At 39.6% G+C, this 15,755-nt stretch overlaps 3 protein-coding genes across 3 annotated transcripts; 2 read left to right on the top strand and 1 right to left on the bottom strand.

Annotated features, from left to right (window-relative positions):
• The first annotated feature begins 856 nt into the window (after positions 1–856).
• Positions 857–3,325, top strand: LOC137938147 (cytochrome P450 86B1-like). The gene is made up of 2 exons (XM_068783137.1): positions 857–2,321; positions 2,877–3,325. Exons 1-2 carry the CDS (start codon positions 1,080–1,082, stop codon positions 3,264–3,266), a joined length of 1,632 nt encoding a protein of 543 aa, XP_068639238.1. The 5' UTR covers positions 857–1,079; the 3' UTR covers positions 3,267–3,325.
• Positions 3,326–5,552: 2,227 nt separating this feature from the next.
• On the top strand, positions 5,553–6,818 carry LOC137939358 (uncharacterized). Its single transcript, XM_068784634.1, has 2 exons — positions 5,553–5,924; positions 6,372–6,818. The coding sequence occupies exons 1-2, from the start codon at positions 5,553–5,555 to the stop codon at positions 6,816–6,818; spliced, it is 819 nt and encodes a 272-aa protein (XP_068640735.1).
• Positions 6,819–8,265: 1,447 nt separating this feature from the next.
• Positions 8,266–15,134, bottom strand: LOC137938146 (dolichyl-diphosphooligosaccharide--protein glycosyltransferase subunit STT3B). Its single transcript, XM_068783135.1, has 7 exons — positions 14,975–15,134; positions 13,901–14,876; positions 11,559–12,092; positions 9,761–10,215; positions 9,487–9,609; positions 9,233–9,292; positions 8,266–8,704 (listed from the first exon to the last, which is right to left on the bottom strand). The coding sequence occupies exons 2-7, from the start codon at positions 14,822–14,824 to the stop codon at positions 8,575–8,577; spliced, it is 2,226 nt and encodes a 741-aa protein (XP_068639236.1). The 5' UTR covers positions 14,825–14,876; positions 14,975–15,134; the 3' UTR covers positions 8,266–8,574.
• Positions 15,135–15,755: the final 621 nt, after the last annotated feature.

Below are 15,755 nucleotides of genomic sequence, written 5' to 3' on the forward strand. Positions count from 1 at the left end.
CGACGATCGTTGTTCCAATTCATCGACAACCAATTTTGTTTTCATAACATCGATAATTTAATATTTGGTTGGTGAGGAAGAATCCAACTGTCTCAAATTCCATATAATAAAATATTAAAAACCGATTTTTTGGGAGAGTGTATGGACTATACCCTATGGCCATTTAAGTACTAGCTATAATATGAGCAGTGAACTTTTACTGTGTGATAAGCACTTTATTTATCCAAATTATCATTGATTTATTACTTGAATAATGATAATTTAATTATTTAAATTCTTAGCTTAACCAAAACACTTTCTTGGAGGCAAGCAAACTGATGGGGTGATTAGAGAATATAAAACACTTTTTTTAATCATTTTCACCCACTTTTGGGTTTGAGTCCTTGAAGGGGAAATCCTAATTAATGAAGTTAACCATGATTAAAGAAACCAAAATTCCTCCTATTCTTGCACCCAATGAAGAAGAAAAAGAGTTAACGAGTAGTGTCCGATGAAGAAGCAAACCCTAGCGAGGAGGTCCACCATAGGGTGAACCCCTATCTAAGGTTCGACCATGGATCCCCAGGTGAAGATGGTTGTGATTAGGTAAACTGTCACAACGACCCTTTTTCCTAACCTTACTCTAAAGAAATATAAATGCAAAATTCCCTTACTTCAAACTTAGGATAAAGGTGGCATGAGAACCAACTGTGGAAAACAATTCCCCCTCTTGGTTACAATTCGCTAAGGACGCTCACCAAATCGAACGGATTCAAAAAAGGCCAACCACACCATGAAACGATCCTCCCACTATAACTCGTGAGCTTCCCCCGCCATACTCGTTACTCTGTCATGCACTTTGGTTCATCGTCTACAGAGGGTGAACGGGGAAGAAGAAGAGGAAGCTGCTTTTGCTGCTGTTGAAGTTGCTCTTTGTTGTTGTTGTTATTGTTGTTGTTGTTTCTGCAGAAGAATCAGAAGAAAGAAGAAAGGTGTTGTTGTTGCTGCTGTTGAAGTTGATGTTATTGTTTCTGCTGAAGAATCAGAAGAAAGAATAAGGAGCTGTTCTTGCTTCTGTTGTAGTTGTTGACGTGACGAAGATGGTTGATTCGAGTAACCATACAGTGGTGACTGTTGCTTCAGGGGGTGTTTATGGAAGGAGTACTGTATTGAGGCAGTTGATGCCGGAGTTGCAGACCCTGGAGGTGTTATTGGCTGTGACGATCTTCGTGACGATTCACTCGCTGAGGCAGAAGAAGAAACAGGGACTGCCGGTGTGGCCGGTGATCGGAATGCTGCCATCGATGGTGTTGGGGCTGAGGGGCAACACCTACGAGTGGGTGACGCAGACGTTGATCCAGCAAGGGGGCACCTTCGTCTTCAAGGGACCCTGGTTCTCCAGCCTCAACAGCGTCCTCACGGCGGATCCGCGCAACCTGGAGCACCTCCTGAAGAGCAACTTCAAGAATTTCCCCAAGGGGAAGTACTTCCGCGAAGCCCTCCACGACCTCCTCGGCAACGGGATCTTCAACGCCGACGACGAGACGTGGCAAAGGCAGAGGAAGACGGCGAGCATCGAGTTCCATTCGACCCAGTTCAGGAACCTTACCGCAAGTTCCCTCGTCGAGCTCGTGCACGATCGCCTGCTGCCTGTTCTGGAAGAAGCCGTGGAGACGACCACCCCCTTCGATCTGCAGAACGTCCTGCTTCGTTTAACGTTCGATAACGTCTGCATGATCGCCTTCGGTGTCGACCCCGGCTGTCTCCGCCCGGGCCTGCCGGTGATTCCCTTCGCCCAGGCGTTCGAGGAGGGGACGGAAGCGGCCGCGCTCCGGTTCGTCATGCCGATGGCCGCGTGGAAGGCCATGAGGTTCTTCAACTTAGGAAATGAAGCGAGGCTTAAGAAATCGATCAAGGCAGTCGACGAGTTCGCAGACGAGGTAATCAGAACCAGAAAGAAGGAGCTCGAGCTGGAATCCGAAGACAAAGCTTCTTCGCGTTCTGATCTTTTGACGATCTTCATGAGACTTAAGGACGACGACGAGAAGCCTTACTCCGACAAGTTCCTGAGAGATATCTGCGTGAATTTCATACTCGCTGGTAGGGATACTTCTTCGGTAGCTCTTGCCTGGTTCTTCTGGCTCCTCAACCAGAACCCAGAAGTGGAGAAGAACATCTTATCGGAGATTCACCGTATTCTCGCCGAAAGGGATGATTCCGACGTGGGGAGTAATATTTCGGTGGTGTTCAATCCGGAGGAGGTGAAGAAGATGGACTATCTTCAAGCTGCTCTTACAGAAGCTCTCAGGCTCTATCCCTCCGTTCCACTTGATCACAAAGAGGTACGCGTAAAATTTCAAAAAAATGAAAACAAATTTCTCCTCATTAAGTTACATGAAAACAAATCTAATGTGCATGAAGAATAAATTATGCAAATTTTCTGTAATTGTTTTACGCGTTTGTCTAGATTGACTGCAGGGCCGACAAATTTCTTGGTAATCAGAGAATTAGGAACAAAAAAAAAAAAAAACTTCAGCTCCGAATCGCCGCAGTAGGATTCTTCAATCGGAGATGATGTTTAATCAGCTGTTCTTGATGTGATATAACTAAGAAAAAAAATCGAAAGACCCATTCCGATCGAAATTATAATTTTGCATATCTTAACCTTCTTTTTTTTTTTCCCCTTCCAAAAAAGAACACTTCTCCGTTGGTAGTAGCTGACGATGTTTTCCAGGTCAAAAAACCTCGGAACTCATGAATTTTCAACCGAAAAAACCGTTTAATCCAGCTTTTCTTGCTACGATTAGACTACCCGTTTTGAAGAGTCGAAAATTGAAAGAACTGTTTCAAAGATCACAGACCCCCACTAACCAAACCATCTTTCTTCTCTGCCCCAGGTTACAGAAGACGACGTCTTCCCCGACGGAACGGTTCTGAAGAAAGGAACCAAGATTATCTACGGCATCTACCCGATGGGGAGAATGGAGAGCATATGGGGGAAAGACTGCAGCGAGTTCAAACCAGAGAGGTGGCTACGAGACGGGCGATTCGTGAGCGAGTCAGCGTACAAATTCACGGCCTTTAACGGCGGACCTAGACTCTGTCTGGGCAAGGACTTCGCCTACTACCAGATGAAATTCGTCGCCGCCGCTGTCATCTACCGCTACCGCGTCGACGTGGTGCCTGGCCACCCCGTGGCGCCGAAGCTCGCATTGACCATGTATATGAAGTACGGATTGAAGGTGACGCTCTGCAAGCGGGATCAATCGGAGGTTCTCAGCCATTAATGGAGGGTGTGATTTAACCATAATCGGAAGAAAAGTATAGTAGTGAAAGATGAAAGACAGATACATGGTTTGTTTTTAAGATTATTTATGATACAAAAACATGAATTAATTTGGTTACTGCATTGATTGATTTCCCTGTTCTAATCTGTAACTCGAGATTAAATAAAGATATATTACAGTGCTAATCTTGATATTGATCTTAAAGAAATCTAGTACTCACGAATTCAAAAGCACTTTGGATTTGTTATTTCAAGAGAATCAGCCTCTCGGACAACACCCAACTCTGGTAAAACGTCAATAATTCTTTTCTGATTAAATTCATCTTTGAAACCTTTCATTTATTAGTAAAGCTAAAAATCCAAAAAAGGATTACAGAGAGGAACAGAGAAAGAAACAAGAACTTGAACAAAGAGACATGCATCTATCACGGAGAAGAGCTGCAATCTCCACCTATCAGAGGAAAGTAAAATTCAATGGAAAGCCTAAACAGAGACAGACGACGAAATTACCGTAGCGTAGACGAAGCATCGACCAATTACCGTGAGGAAGATTAAAAGTCAGATTTTGATCAAATGATGACATAGCTGATCTTTACTCCTCCCCGATGCCGGTTCCAATCTTCATTATCCAACCACCTCTGCTCAAGACCACATGACTAAAAAAGACGGGGAAGACGGGGTTCAAACCCTAAGGAGAAAAACCCACGAAAGTATACAGTGGTGGTATGATGGTAAATAAAAAATTATTTTATAAATATAGCACTGACATAATTAGTTTATGTCTATTATTCACTCTCTTATTAGGGTGAAGGATATTCTTGTAATATTAATACTTTTGATATCTATAAATACAACTTGAGGAGGGTTTGGATAAGTATATAACCCTTTTTTCTCTCTCTTGTTTTCTCCCAAACGAGTCTCTTTATCATTTTTTACATGAACTAAATCCATGGAGTCCTAAAAAATTAATAAAAATAGACATTACAAGAGTGAGATATGTAGCAGATAGCACGAAATAAAGAAACATGATTCAGGTTTTTGAACTTGTTTACATTTTGTTCACTAAATGACACAAAAGAGAATCGTGTAAGATTGGTCAAACAACAACATTGTTTATATTGCTAAATTAATAATCTTTTTTTTTTCTTCCCGCATTTACTAATTAAAAAAAAATATATTCAAACATGAAAATGTTTATTAGTTGAAAGTTGTTGAGTGATTATTATAGTTTGAGACTCTCTCATACAATTTACAAGGGTTTCGATTTGCCAGATTAATGGAGGTGGGAATGATGAACAGGTATTGTCGATTCCAGGCTCCCCCTTCATCGATCGCATTCGCAATGGAAAATTTTTAAATATCTCCCAATATTTATTTTTTAGTGTTTTATTTTAAAATTCATTTACAAATATTAATGATGTCATCACCGATTCAATGGATCAAGACTTGGGTCCATGACCAGGTCTGGTTTGGTATTTATCAAAATTATCTACATATTTTATGTGTATTAGTTGGGACCATGATGGGGCATAACAAGTATTTAAATTGTGACTCAGTCGTGTTATTTGTGAATTTAATTCCTCAAGTAATAATAAACAAGTTGAGAGAAAGAAGGGTTTTCATCATAATTCATGTGTCTGAGCCAAGATCGGACCACTAATTCAGTATCTAAGCGCCTGGTCCCACGTAGGATGTGCGACCGTTAAATCAAATGAAACGATAACCGGGAAAAAGTGCCAGGGGTAGTTGGTCGTTAAATACCCGGTCGGGTGGCCCGTGCCGGTCTTTTAAGAACCGTGAACCCAACCATGCCGTCATGTGAAGACGCGAAAAGACAATTTTACACCTGTCAAATATTTTTAAGACATTGCCGGTCAACTGATTTTGTTTTTTTGTCAATCATTTTTACAAGGTTTTTCCTCAAAAATAAGAGTCTATCCCTCAAAAGTCATTTCCAAATATAATAGGGGCAGTTTAGCCATTCAACAAGACCCTCTAATTTAATGCACCACACTTGTAATGAATTTTCAAACCCAGGGGTAATGTCGTAAACCCGTCCATATAAAATGGCACAAACTAGAACGCGAGAAGACCAAAACCGTGTCGGGAGCGCAACGCAGCCACGCGGTCCAAGTCTTCTCCTCCCCCGCAACGACGAATCAGAATTCTCTCTCTCCTCTTGGCCTCCATTTTTTCACTTCGAATCCCCGTTTTCCAGTCCAGCTGACGAAGAAATATTCATAAACGCCGCCTGCATTCGTCAAAATCCCCGATTCGAGTCTCTCTCATGGCTGCTGCAGACGACGAGGCCGAGGCCGCCGCCCCCAGGCGGCGATCGAGTACGGTTTCGTGCTTCGTGGCTTGTTTTGGGGGCGGGAAGTCGAAGACGGGAGAGGGGAGTACTGGATCTCGATCGAGGAATAAGAAGAAGGAGAGGTCGTCGTTGTCGTGGAGGAGACTGATCCGGAGGTCGAAGACGTACCCTGCGTGGAAGAGTCAGAAGACGGTGCCGGTTGACGCGGCGGCGGTGGACGTGAAGGAGGTGAATGAAGAGGGGAAAACGGCGGTGGTGCGGCTGTTTTCCGTCGAGAAGGAGAGGAAGAGAGACACGGAAGGAGGGACAGCGGCGGAGCACGGAGGTGGTGAACGGGCAAGGAAGGTGAGAGCTTCTGAACTCCGACTCCAATGTGGAAATTCTGTTATCGGGTTTTTTGTCACAAAAAAAAAAAATAGTGAAATAGAATTTTATAATAAATAATTATTAATAGAGAAATTAGTCAAACAAAAAATAATTTTATTATTATTTTGTTTTTACAAACAATTGCTTCAAGTAATATAATCTTCTTTAAATTTAAAATATAGCAAATATTACACATTATGTAATACTTCAAATTTGTCTTATGATCCATAAACTACTTTGTTGGTTGTTTAAATTGTAAGTTTATTAAAAAATAATCAAATAATTCCACCTCACTCACGAAAATCCCATTATTTTTAAATTAATATTTAAAATTTAGAAGAATTTATCGCGATAAAATGATACGAGAAAGACGTTTGGCTTTTGGCAAATTTTCTCACTTCGTTTCTCCTTGCTGTTTGTCCCCAGCCCAAGTACGGACCCCCGAAGCTCCCGCACGAGCCCCAAAAGCCCGCGAACGGGCTGACCACTTCCAAACACGCCACGTGTCGCCGTTCCGCCTCCTTCAACCCCCATAAGCCCGCGTCCCCCGCCCGCTCCGTCTCCTTCCCTGCCTCCGTACGGCGGAAACACCAACCCGGATCGTTCTCCTGGAACTCCGGCGACCTCGATCCTGTCGTCGGAATGTCGATCCTCATCGTCGCCCTCGCCGTCCTCCTCCTTTGGGGCCGCGTCTGCGCCGTCTTCTGCACCTCCGCCTGGTTCTACTTCGTTCCTCGGCTACGAAAGGAGATCAAATCGGATATGAATTCGGATTTGGATACTCTGGATATGGATTCGGTTGAGTACAAGAAGAAGGTAGTGATGGAGGGGTTGCTGGAGCGGAGCCACCGGAATTCGGCGGCGATTTTGTAAGTCGTGAAGGTTTAGTAAGCGCACGCAAGTGGGTTCACACAAAGATTGGCTAAGTCACACTGGTGGAACGATACCGCGGTTCGGTTCACTTTTATTTTATTTTTTGGGTTTTTTTTCCTGTTACTTGTACATAAAATATGTGAGAAAAACAAAAAAGAAGAAGAAGAAGGTTTCGACTTGCGAGGGTTCGGAAGTCAGAGCTGTGTGTGTCACTTTTGTCGTGCCGTTTCTTCTAAAGTCAAAAACTTGAAAACCCAGACCACGGGCCCGGTCAGGGTCTTGGTTCAGTAGTCAAGCAGGTTTTAATGATTAGTCAAACTAGTATTTTTTACTCAAGAGTCACTTAGTCGCCTTTTTTTCTTTTCAAAATGAGTAAATTTTTAAAAGAGGAATTGGGAAATTGACCGTATTTCTATAGGGGTATTTGTATCAATATCAAGTATTGTACAAAGACACCCTTTAAATTCTACACAAAATGTCGATACAAGTCGTATTTTGACATAGGTATTGAGTTTGTGTTGGGTAAAAATGGATAATACCGAAAATTATTAAGTAAAAAATTAGGAGAATTAGTGATTTCTCTTCAATTTTTTTCTCGTTTTTCATGGGTATTCAAACAAGAATTTTTTTTTTGTGATTTTTATAATTAAGATTGGACAAACAAAAATATTTTTTATTATTTTTATTAATTTTCAAGGCAAGAGAAAACAAGAAAAAATTTCAATCAACAGAAAATTTCTCCCACGACAATTTTTTTCTGCACCTGGGTAAAAGTCATTAGAAAATATGTTGGGCAAATTATAAGATAATGAACAAAAAACAGTTCAGAAAGTTACAAGAAACGCCCCTGAGTCGATGGTTATTTGGTTTTGATGAGAGGCCATGTGAGCTGTAGGACAGCCTCTCGCAATCATGGCAGAAGGGTGATCTTTTCCTACAGTGTGTGTGACTACTATACCCTGATCAAGTAGAGCAAACACGGAAATGATCTTCTGTAAAGACTGCTTCATTTGGCAGAGGAGATTTTGGACAAATTTGGAGAAAGTTCTTCCCAGCTTACACCCAGTGATCCCTTCAAAAAACCCCATTAGACCACTGAAGCGCAGTCCAAAGTCTCCTTTGGGAAATTTCCCTGATTTGGTGTTGTTTGTGTTTTCCACTGCCTTTTGTAATTGATTAGGAAATAATTGTTCTTTTCTCTCCCCCAATGAAGTATTTTCCTCACTCTTTAAAAAAAAAAAAATGAATCTGATGGTTTGCATTTGTTTTGTGAATTGACCCTATATGATAAGTGGAAGCTACCCAAAGGAATTTGCAGTACAGTAAGAACAAAAATCCGCTAATGAAATTCTAGAGAAACACAGATAAAAATGTGAAAGGATCCTTTCTTTCTTTTGTATCATGTTGTTTAATTTGTAAATAAACTGTGAAATGGCTATCTCCACTATAGGCGAAACTACAAAGGAATATAGATTAGTTTTCCATCACAGTAAAAGGCTGTCCAAGGATGCATCTTAGAGGAAATGTAATCTGCAAATATTTACTAACTACTAAGAGATGTTCCAAATTATCACAAACTAAGAAAAAAGGAGCTTCTGACTTATGATAAAGCCTGTATATAAGAACTCAGCATCATGGTATCACTGTTTCTAAATAAAGCACATAAGTTATTTCAAAATTCAATTCCTCCTAACTCTCCAGTACCAGCCTGCAGTATGGGATTGTGTAGAGAGAGAGAGAGGGGGAGAGAGAAAGATCATGACCTATTACGAGGTGGCTTGACTTTGTAAATCCTAACAATCCAGTTGGATGTTGTGAACGCTTCTTCCAAATGCTCAAGTTTGATGTCCCTATTTCCAATTTCAACCCCCCTTGCACGGTCATACCTGCAGGCACAGCAAATTATGAAAAAGGATTAAAGGATTTGCTAGTAGATTTTCCGAAATGTCAATTTCTGCAACAGAGTTAAATGCAGATATGGAATCAATCACATCGTCCAAATGCTCCAGTGCTCAATTATCATGCATGCTTCAACAAGGACAATGTTTGATTAGATTCTATTTCTCGGTCATGATAGTTGATCAAGTCCTTCCCAATCATTTGTTACCTTATATCTGACTTGGCACCAGCTCCACCAAACAAATGTACAAAAACAACTGCAAGTAACCTCAAGAATCATCTACAGACAGGCAAAGACATATATCTTCCCAGTATTAATAGGAATTGCAAATTTTAACACAGTGAATTGAACGTCCCTTAAATGTCATAATATCAAGTGACCCATCAGTTTTCAGTAGGGCCCGCTGTTAATTCATATTACCACTAAAATGTTTCAATATTATTTTCAATAAAAAATACTTCAAAATAACAATTCAATTACCAAACAGACAAGATATAAAAGAATGATCACTTACCCAGGGGGTTGACCATACTCTGTAGTAAGCTCTCCAAAACGATAGTAAGAAAGTTTGTACCTGAATATCATGAACAACTTTATTAGAAAAAAGAAGCACAAGAAGCCATATCCAAAATGTAAAAGAAAACAAGAGGTGGAATTTAAGCAGAAAAAGAAGTCCAAAACATTTGCCAGGATATATTTGTGTGTGTTTTTTGCATACAATCACACTTTTAACCATTAAAAAAAAATCAAACACTTTCACTGACTTACATAAGACAGTTCAACATTTTTGGTGCTGCCCCTTTGTCAACACGATACTCCCCATTCACAAGATAGTCAGGTTCCTTAATGACAGGAAAGACACCTCCTCCAATCCGCACCATCCACAAAAACCTAGTACAACATATCAAGAATGTAGAAAATACCAATAGAGTTATAAACCAGGAGGAATATAAATGTATAGAACTCCATAAAACTCACTTTGAGAGAGTGAGAGAGAAAGAGAAAGAGAGAGAGAGAGACATAGAGAGGTGTGAATGCATACTTGTTAATGTCATCAGAAGAATAGCCAGTTACACCTCCAAATACCACAAGTACATAATCCACATCAAGAGACTGCATAATCTCATATGCCTCATCTTCATAAGATGACATAGCACGTCCCACAGTGGCAATATGTGTGTTATTCCAAGTATTATTATCAACAATGACAGTTCTGTTGCCCATGGCAGTTATCTGATACCCATAATCCCACCAAGACATAATCTTAGCATCAGGACGAGTATTTTGGCGAAGCCAGAAGTATGCCTCACGGTAATCATCAAAGATGACACGGCCACCATGGGCTCCTCTTGCAGCTAAGACAATTGAGGGCGAAGAATAAGCTTCGGATGTAACCCAGGTGCAGTGTGTAGCATATCTTGAAAGCAAATAGAAAGCACCAATAAGCAAAGCAATGGCACCATTCCTTTGGAAAGGTAAGGATTGATCTTGCCCACCCTACAACATAAAAATTTAATGACATTCTTCAGAAACTTCTATTAAGAGCTTCCTATAAAGGCCAACATAAGTAATCTCAGCTAAAACGGAATGACCATGCCAAATAATCCATAATAATTCACTTCCTTAAAAAAGTAGCTCTTAAAAAGAGGGCTCAGCAAATATATACCATGCATCCAAGCATGTATCACAGTTTTATCTATCAATGAAAGCATACATTATTTTCAACAAAAAAAAAAAACAGATTTTGTTTCCAAAGTTTCCACAAAATAACAAACAGCAAACTGTACCTCAAACAAATATAGTCAATGATCTCGTAAAAAATACAATGCCTTCGGCATTCTCAAAAAAAATAAAAATAGAAATAAAAGAACTCCGTTACTGATGTAACTGTCAGGTGAAAAAGAAAAAATGAGAAAAAAGGTGTAACTGATAGCAATAATAAGATGCAGAGTCAAAGATGCCACAGATTTCCAATGCAACTGAAGGAATATCAGACACCACACTGCAGTTTGAGGACCATAAGAAAGCAAAAAGTATCCCCAAATTTGGTCAAAACAACTTTATGTGACCACTATGGGAAACCCTGGATCTACAAGAATAGGTGGTAAAGTCCAGGACCATGAGCAGTCTGTATGCCTCATCAATCGCTAACCGAGTAGGTCATTGTGGCTCTGCTGAAGCAGAATTAAAAGCAGTCTTTCTGGGGTTAAGCTCTTCATTCAGCATATCTCTTAGCCCATGGTTATCGAAGTGGAGTTGGCCATCGTTAATGGGTGAATGTCCAAGCCTTCTTCTACACCTCATCTGTGATGAAATTCATAAGATTTTGCTCTTCTTTGCAGAGTGCATCAAGCCTTGTGTTCAGCCAAAAGCATTTCAGATAGTCTTGCTTAAGGGCATGTTTCTTATCATAATGTAGCAGTGGGAATTTGTCTCTGCCTCTTCCTTCCAAAGCCCGAGTCAATTGCCTTTTCCTCTCTTGTTGTATTAATCAATAATATCCGCAAGTTCATGTGGACTCAGCCTTTGGCTCAATAAGGCCATGTAGAAGGGTTTCTAACGTTGAGGTCTTGGATTCAAATCTCACCAAGTACAACAGTGTGTGTGTGTGTGTGTGTGTGATCAAACATTCAAAAAGATATTTTAAAAAAATTGAGATAAAAATACAATAAAGTTTAAAAAAAGAATGGGGAGGGGAAGGAACTTCCTACAAGCCTACATCTTCTAACAGCACAAAAACCTCCACAACACAACTGTAGTACTGTTCATAGACAAGTTAAGAACACAAAGAGTACAATTTGAGCAAAGTAAGAAGCTTCGACATACAGGCAGGCATTTACCTTTGCAGAAGCCTTAGCACTGCCACTCTTGCCAGCACTTGTATGCAAAACCTTGCTTTTTGTTCGCACCAAAGAAGTCAAATTTTTAATGGTGGCAGATACTGCAATGGCACTAATGAGGCATACAGCAGGAGTAGCAACAAGAATCAGCCGAACCATCACACCAGCAAAATACATGCTTGTGAGGCCATACATGACTATAAATATGGTAGCATCTGATAACCTCTTAAAGCAGAAGTAAAGGCCAGCTGGAAAAAGGAAGAGAAGGATGTGGAAGTCAAACATGAAAGAGGACCATGCTGTTGGTTGATGCTCAGACACAGATGCGATGATAGGAATATGATCCTTCGCATATGTAGGATCAAGCAAGGAATAGAATCTTCCAGTCCATGGAGAAATGAAGCCAGATGCTGTGCCAACTCCTAGGGCCAGAACACCAACACTTACAGCAGAGGTTACAGTAATTCTCAAGAAAGCTTGGAACAATTTGGTATCACTTAGTAAGTGCTTAACCCAATCCAAGAAGTAAAAAACCTGCAAACAGATAATCAAATATTAGCTCCCCAACTAGTCTTCAGCACTAAACAGTTGGATGATCATGGTAGTAGCAGTTTGAGGTTGGGTGGTAGTAGTAGGATAAAAAATAGATAAAACAAAGAAGATAGAGAGAGACGGAATTCATTCAGAAATATAGAGATAAGCATTCCACCAAAAACATGCACAAGTTGCAATATTTATAAATATAAAATTCATAGAAAATAGAAAAGCTTTAATCCATCAGCAAATGACAAGTTTCAGGAAAAACACTTTCTGAGACTCTATAAATCATAACTATGTAGCAGGCACAAGAAACTGAAATGACAAAACTAGAATGTGTACATAGATTCCTCAAATTCCTTTAACTGCTATCAGTCCCTTGATCTCCTACTATGGGCTCTCATATTGAATCATGTAAATCTACAGTCTCAAACCCATTAAAATGAACAGTTAAGATTGAGCCAAAAAATTTAACAGGAACTGAGCATTATTTCTCAGGAAAATGCACTTAAATCTACACCATTTGAAGAGTTCCCTCTCCCTTTACCCCTATACATTTAGGTAATTATAGAAAAATAACTTTGGAGAGATTTTTATGGAAGCATGGAAGCAACTTATGAGCACATACATAACAGTAGATAAATTGACTTGTGTTGAATTATCATTACATAGCCTCATTGAAAAAGTGTTTGGCTCCAGATACAAATGACAGAAAATGCAGTTTAAATCTCATCAACATCTTTTCTTTTTATAACAATGATTAAAAAGTTCACTTAAGAAGGCTTTTTACCCCTGTATATATATATATAGGTAAATATAGAAAAATAACTAGGAGAGATTTTTATGGAAGCATGCAAGCAAGTTATGAACACATAGATAACACTAGATAAATTGCTTGTTTTGAATTATCATTCCATAACCTCATTAAAAAGGTGTTTGACACCAGTACAAATGACAGAAAATGCAGTTTAAATCACATCAAAATCTTTTCTTTTTATAACAATGATAAAAAATGCTGACTTAAGAAGGCTTTTTACCCCTGTATATAGGTAAATATAGAGAAATAACTTTGGAGAGATTGTTATGGAAGCATAGAAGCAAGTTATGAGCACATAGATAACACTAGATAAATTGACTTGTTTAGAATTATCATTACATAGCCTCATTGAAAAAGTGTTTGACTCCAGAAACAAATGACAGAAAATGCAGTTTAAATCTCATCAAATTTTTTTTCTTTTTATAACAATGATAGAAAATGTTAACTTAAGAAGGCTTTTTACCCATATATATAGGTAAATATAGAGAAATAACTAGGAGAGATCGTTATGGAAGCATGCAAGCAAAAATTATGAACACATAGATAACACTAGATAAATTGCTCGTTTTGAATTATCATTCCATAACCTCATTGAAAAAGTGTTTGACACCAGTACAAATGACAGAAAATGCAGTTTAAATCTCATCAAAATCTTTTCTTTTTATAACAATGATAAAAAATGTTCATACCCCTATATATATATATATATATATATATATATATATATATATAGGTAAAAATAGAGAAATAACTTTGGAGAGATTGTTATGGAAGCATAGAAGTAAGTTATGAGCACATAGATAACACTAGATAAATTGACTTGTTTTGAATTATCATTACATAGCATCATTGAAAAGGTGTTCGACTCCAGATACAAATGACAGAAAATGCACTCATCAAAATCTTTTCTTTTTATAACAATGATAAGAAAATGTTCACTTAAGAAGGATTTTATGGTCAGAAAAAAATTAACAGCTCAAATATATACCTGTATCAAGAAGAATACACCCATAGCTGCCATGTGTTCACCTGACTGCACGTGTTGAAATCCAACAAACCGGATTTGCATGGCAAGTAACATTCCCAAAATGTACATGCAATTATATGCCACGTAAAGCCTCATGGAATATCTTCCCGTAATAAGCAGAACCAATACATAAAGCGGGATCAAGTTAATAATAAATACGTAACCACCCCATGCTGAAACCATATAAAAGTACCCGAAGGCAGATGCAAGACTCCATGCTAAAGACCCAGTATTCACCGCTTTAACAAACAGATAAAATGTCAATAGCAATGCAAAAATTGCTACTCCCTCGTTGTCATAGGACCCAGCAACCGACCGTGAAATGTAACCGGGGCAGATTGCAATTAAGGCTGCAGCAACCAGGCCTGCGCCAGAATCCCAGAGCTCCTTTCCAAAGAAGTAAGCCACTATTGTAGTGTTCGATGCAAAAAATGGAGCAGTTAGGACGCAAACTTCACGAATGTGAACGAAGAACCTCAAAAAGCGCAAGATCCAGTAAATTGCAGCAGCAGTGACCATAAGACCAGGGTAAAGGGTTCCGCCAACAATCCGACCAAGTGGATACCAGCTCTCAAAATCAAACCAATTCCAGAACTCGTAAAACCCTTTTTCGGTGAGGTAAAGTGTAGTTCGATAGTTGAAGTACGGATCGAACTCATGGATCATACTCTCGTACCGAAGCACACTAAATAACCGGATGACAAATGCTAAAACATACACAAGACATAACACACTGACGCGGATCAGAAGTTCTTCTTGCCTAGTTTTCAATTTTAAGGTTCTCAACGAGAAATCGAACCACTTCGGTTTCATGCTGGCATGCATTGCCGCCTCCGAGCTCTGACCGGACTTTACACTGTTCGCGGATTCCGATTTCCCACCCATTTTGGATCCTACAGCCGATGAACCAATCGCACTTAACTGTATCTCATAATTCCTTCTCAAAAGAAAAAAAGAAAAAATCAGAATCCTTAAAAGGCAACAGAAAGAGCATCACTATAACTGAATCTGGAACAACAAGGAATCAAATCATACCAGGAGACGACACAAATGCACGATCTCTGCAAAAGCCAAGAGAAACTAAAAGTAGTTCGGAATCTAGGAACGATGACTCCAGTGTTGATCCAAAAAAACCCTCTCCAGGGTTTTACATCCGAGGAATCTGACGAGGACTACGAAGACCCTTGCACGAACCGAGCGTGCGCCTTGTGATCGCTGCGCTCGACGCGAAGTCAGAGACATATAAGTACTCCTGGACCCACCGATTGATCTTGGCCTACAGGGGCCACCGATGTAGATTGAAGATCAAGTCCGTAAATTGATAACTGGGCCAGTGGCCATCGCCCGTTTCGCGAGATCGAGTTGTACGGATCAGACGCGGAACAGCCCGGAAGGGATAATCGTCCGGATACCCGGTTACCCGATCACGCTACCTGAAATATCCGTATAAGAAATTACATTCTTTGTGGATCAATTTATTTTTCATAAATATAATAAATTTAATATTTTATAGTATTTTTAAACAAACGAAAATATGTGGAGGGAGGGGACTCCTTCCTCCCTATCCTAAGTGAAATGAGATTGTTTAATATCTCCTATAATGAATAAATAGATAATTAAATAAATAAGTTGGATAAATTATTGAAAATCAAAACAGCACAGCGGTTCTCCACCTCGTTAATATTACCGTTTGTGTAAACGGCGGGATCTAAAGTCTCCTCATGATATGATATCAAAAACGTTCCATACAGATCGATCCCGTTCTCCTCCTCAATAACGTCCTCCTCAGTATTGCCATTTTCTTCCTCCGTAACAT

The sequence above is a fragment of the Aristolochia californica genome, unplaced genomic scaffold (assembly GCF_029961685.1).
Source record: "Aristolochia californica isolate CCGP_79_NKW_82.1479 unplaced genomic scaffold, dmAriCali1.0.hap1 SCAF_8, whole genome shotgun sequence".
Classification (NCBI taxonomy): domain Eukaryota; kingdom Viridiplantae; phylum Streptophyta; class Magnoliopsida; order Piperales; family Aristolochiaceae; genus Aristolochia; species Aristolochia californica.

Excerpts from the sequence above, each read along its gene's own strand:
- LOC137939358 (XM_068784634.1), top strand. The coding sequence starts at position 5,553 with ATGGCTGCTGCAGACGACGAGGCCGAGGCCGCCGCCCCCAGGCGGCGA. Across the intron at positions 5,925-6,371 it reads GTGGTGAACGGGCAAGGAAG|CCCAAGTACGGACCCCCGAA; the intron begins GTGAGAGCTTCT and ends GTTTGTCCCCAG.
- LOC137938147 (XM_068783137.1), top strand. The coding sequence starts at position 1,080 with ATGGTTGATTCGAGTAACCATACAGTGGTGACTGTTGCTTCAGGGGGT. Across the intron at positions 2,322-2,876 it reads TTCCACTTGATCACAAAGAG|GTTACAGAAGACGACGTCTT; the intron begins GTACGCGTAAAA and ends TCTCTGCCCCAG.
- LOC137938146 (XM_068783135.1), bottom strand. The coding sequence starts at position 14,824 with ATGGGTGGGAAATCGGAATCCGCGAACAGTGTAAAGTCCGGTCAGAGC. Across the intron at positions 9,610-9,760 it reads TCTTCTGATGACATTAACAA|GTTTTTGTGGATGGTGCGGA; the intron begins GTATGCATTCAC and ends ATGTTGTACTAG. Across the intron at positions 8,705-9,232 it reads GAGTATGGTCAACCCCCTGG|GTATGACCGTGCAAGGGGGG; the intron begins GTAAGTGATCAT and ends CTGTGCCTGCAG.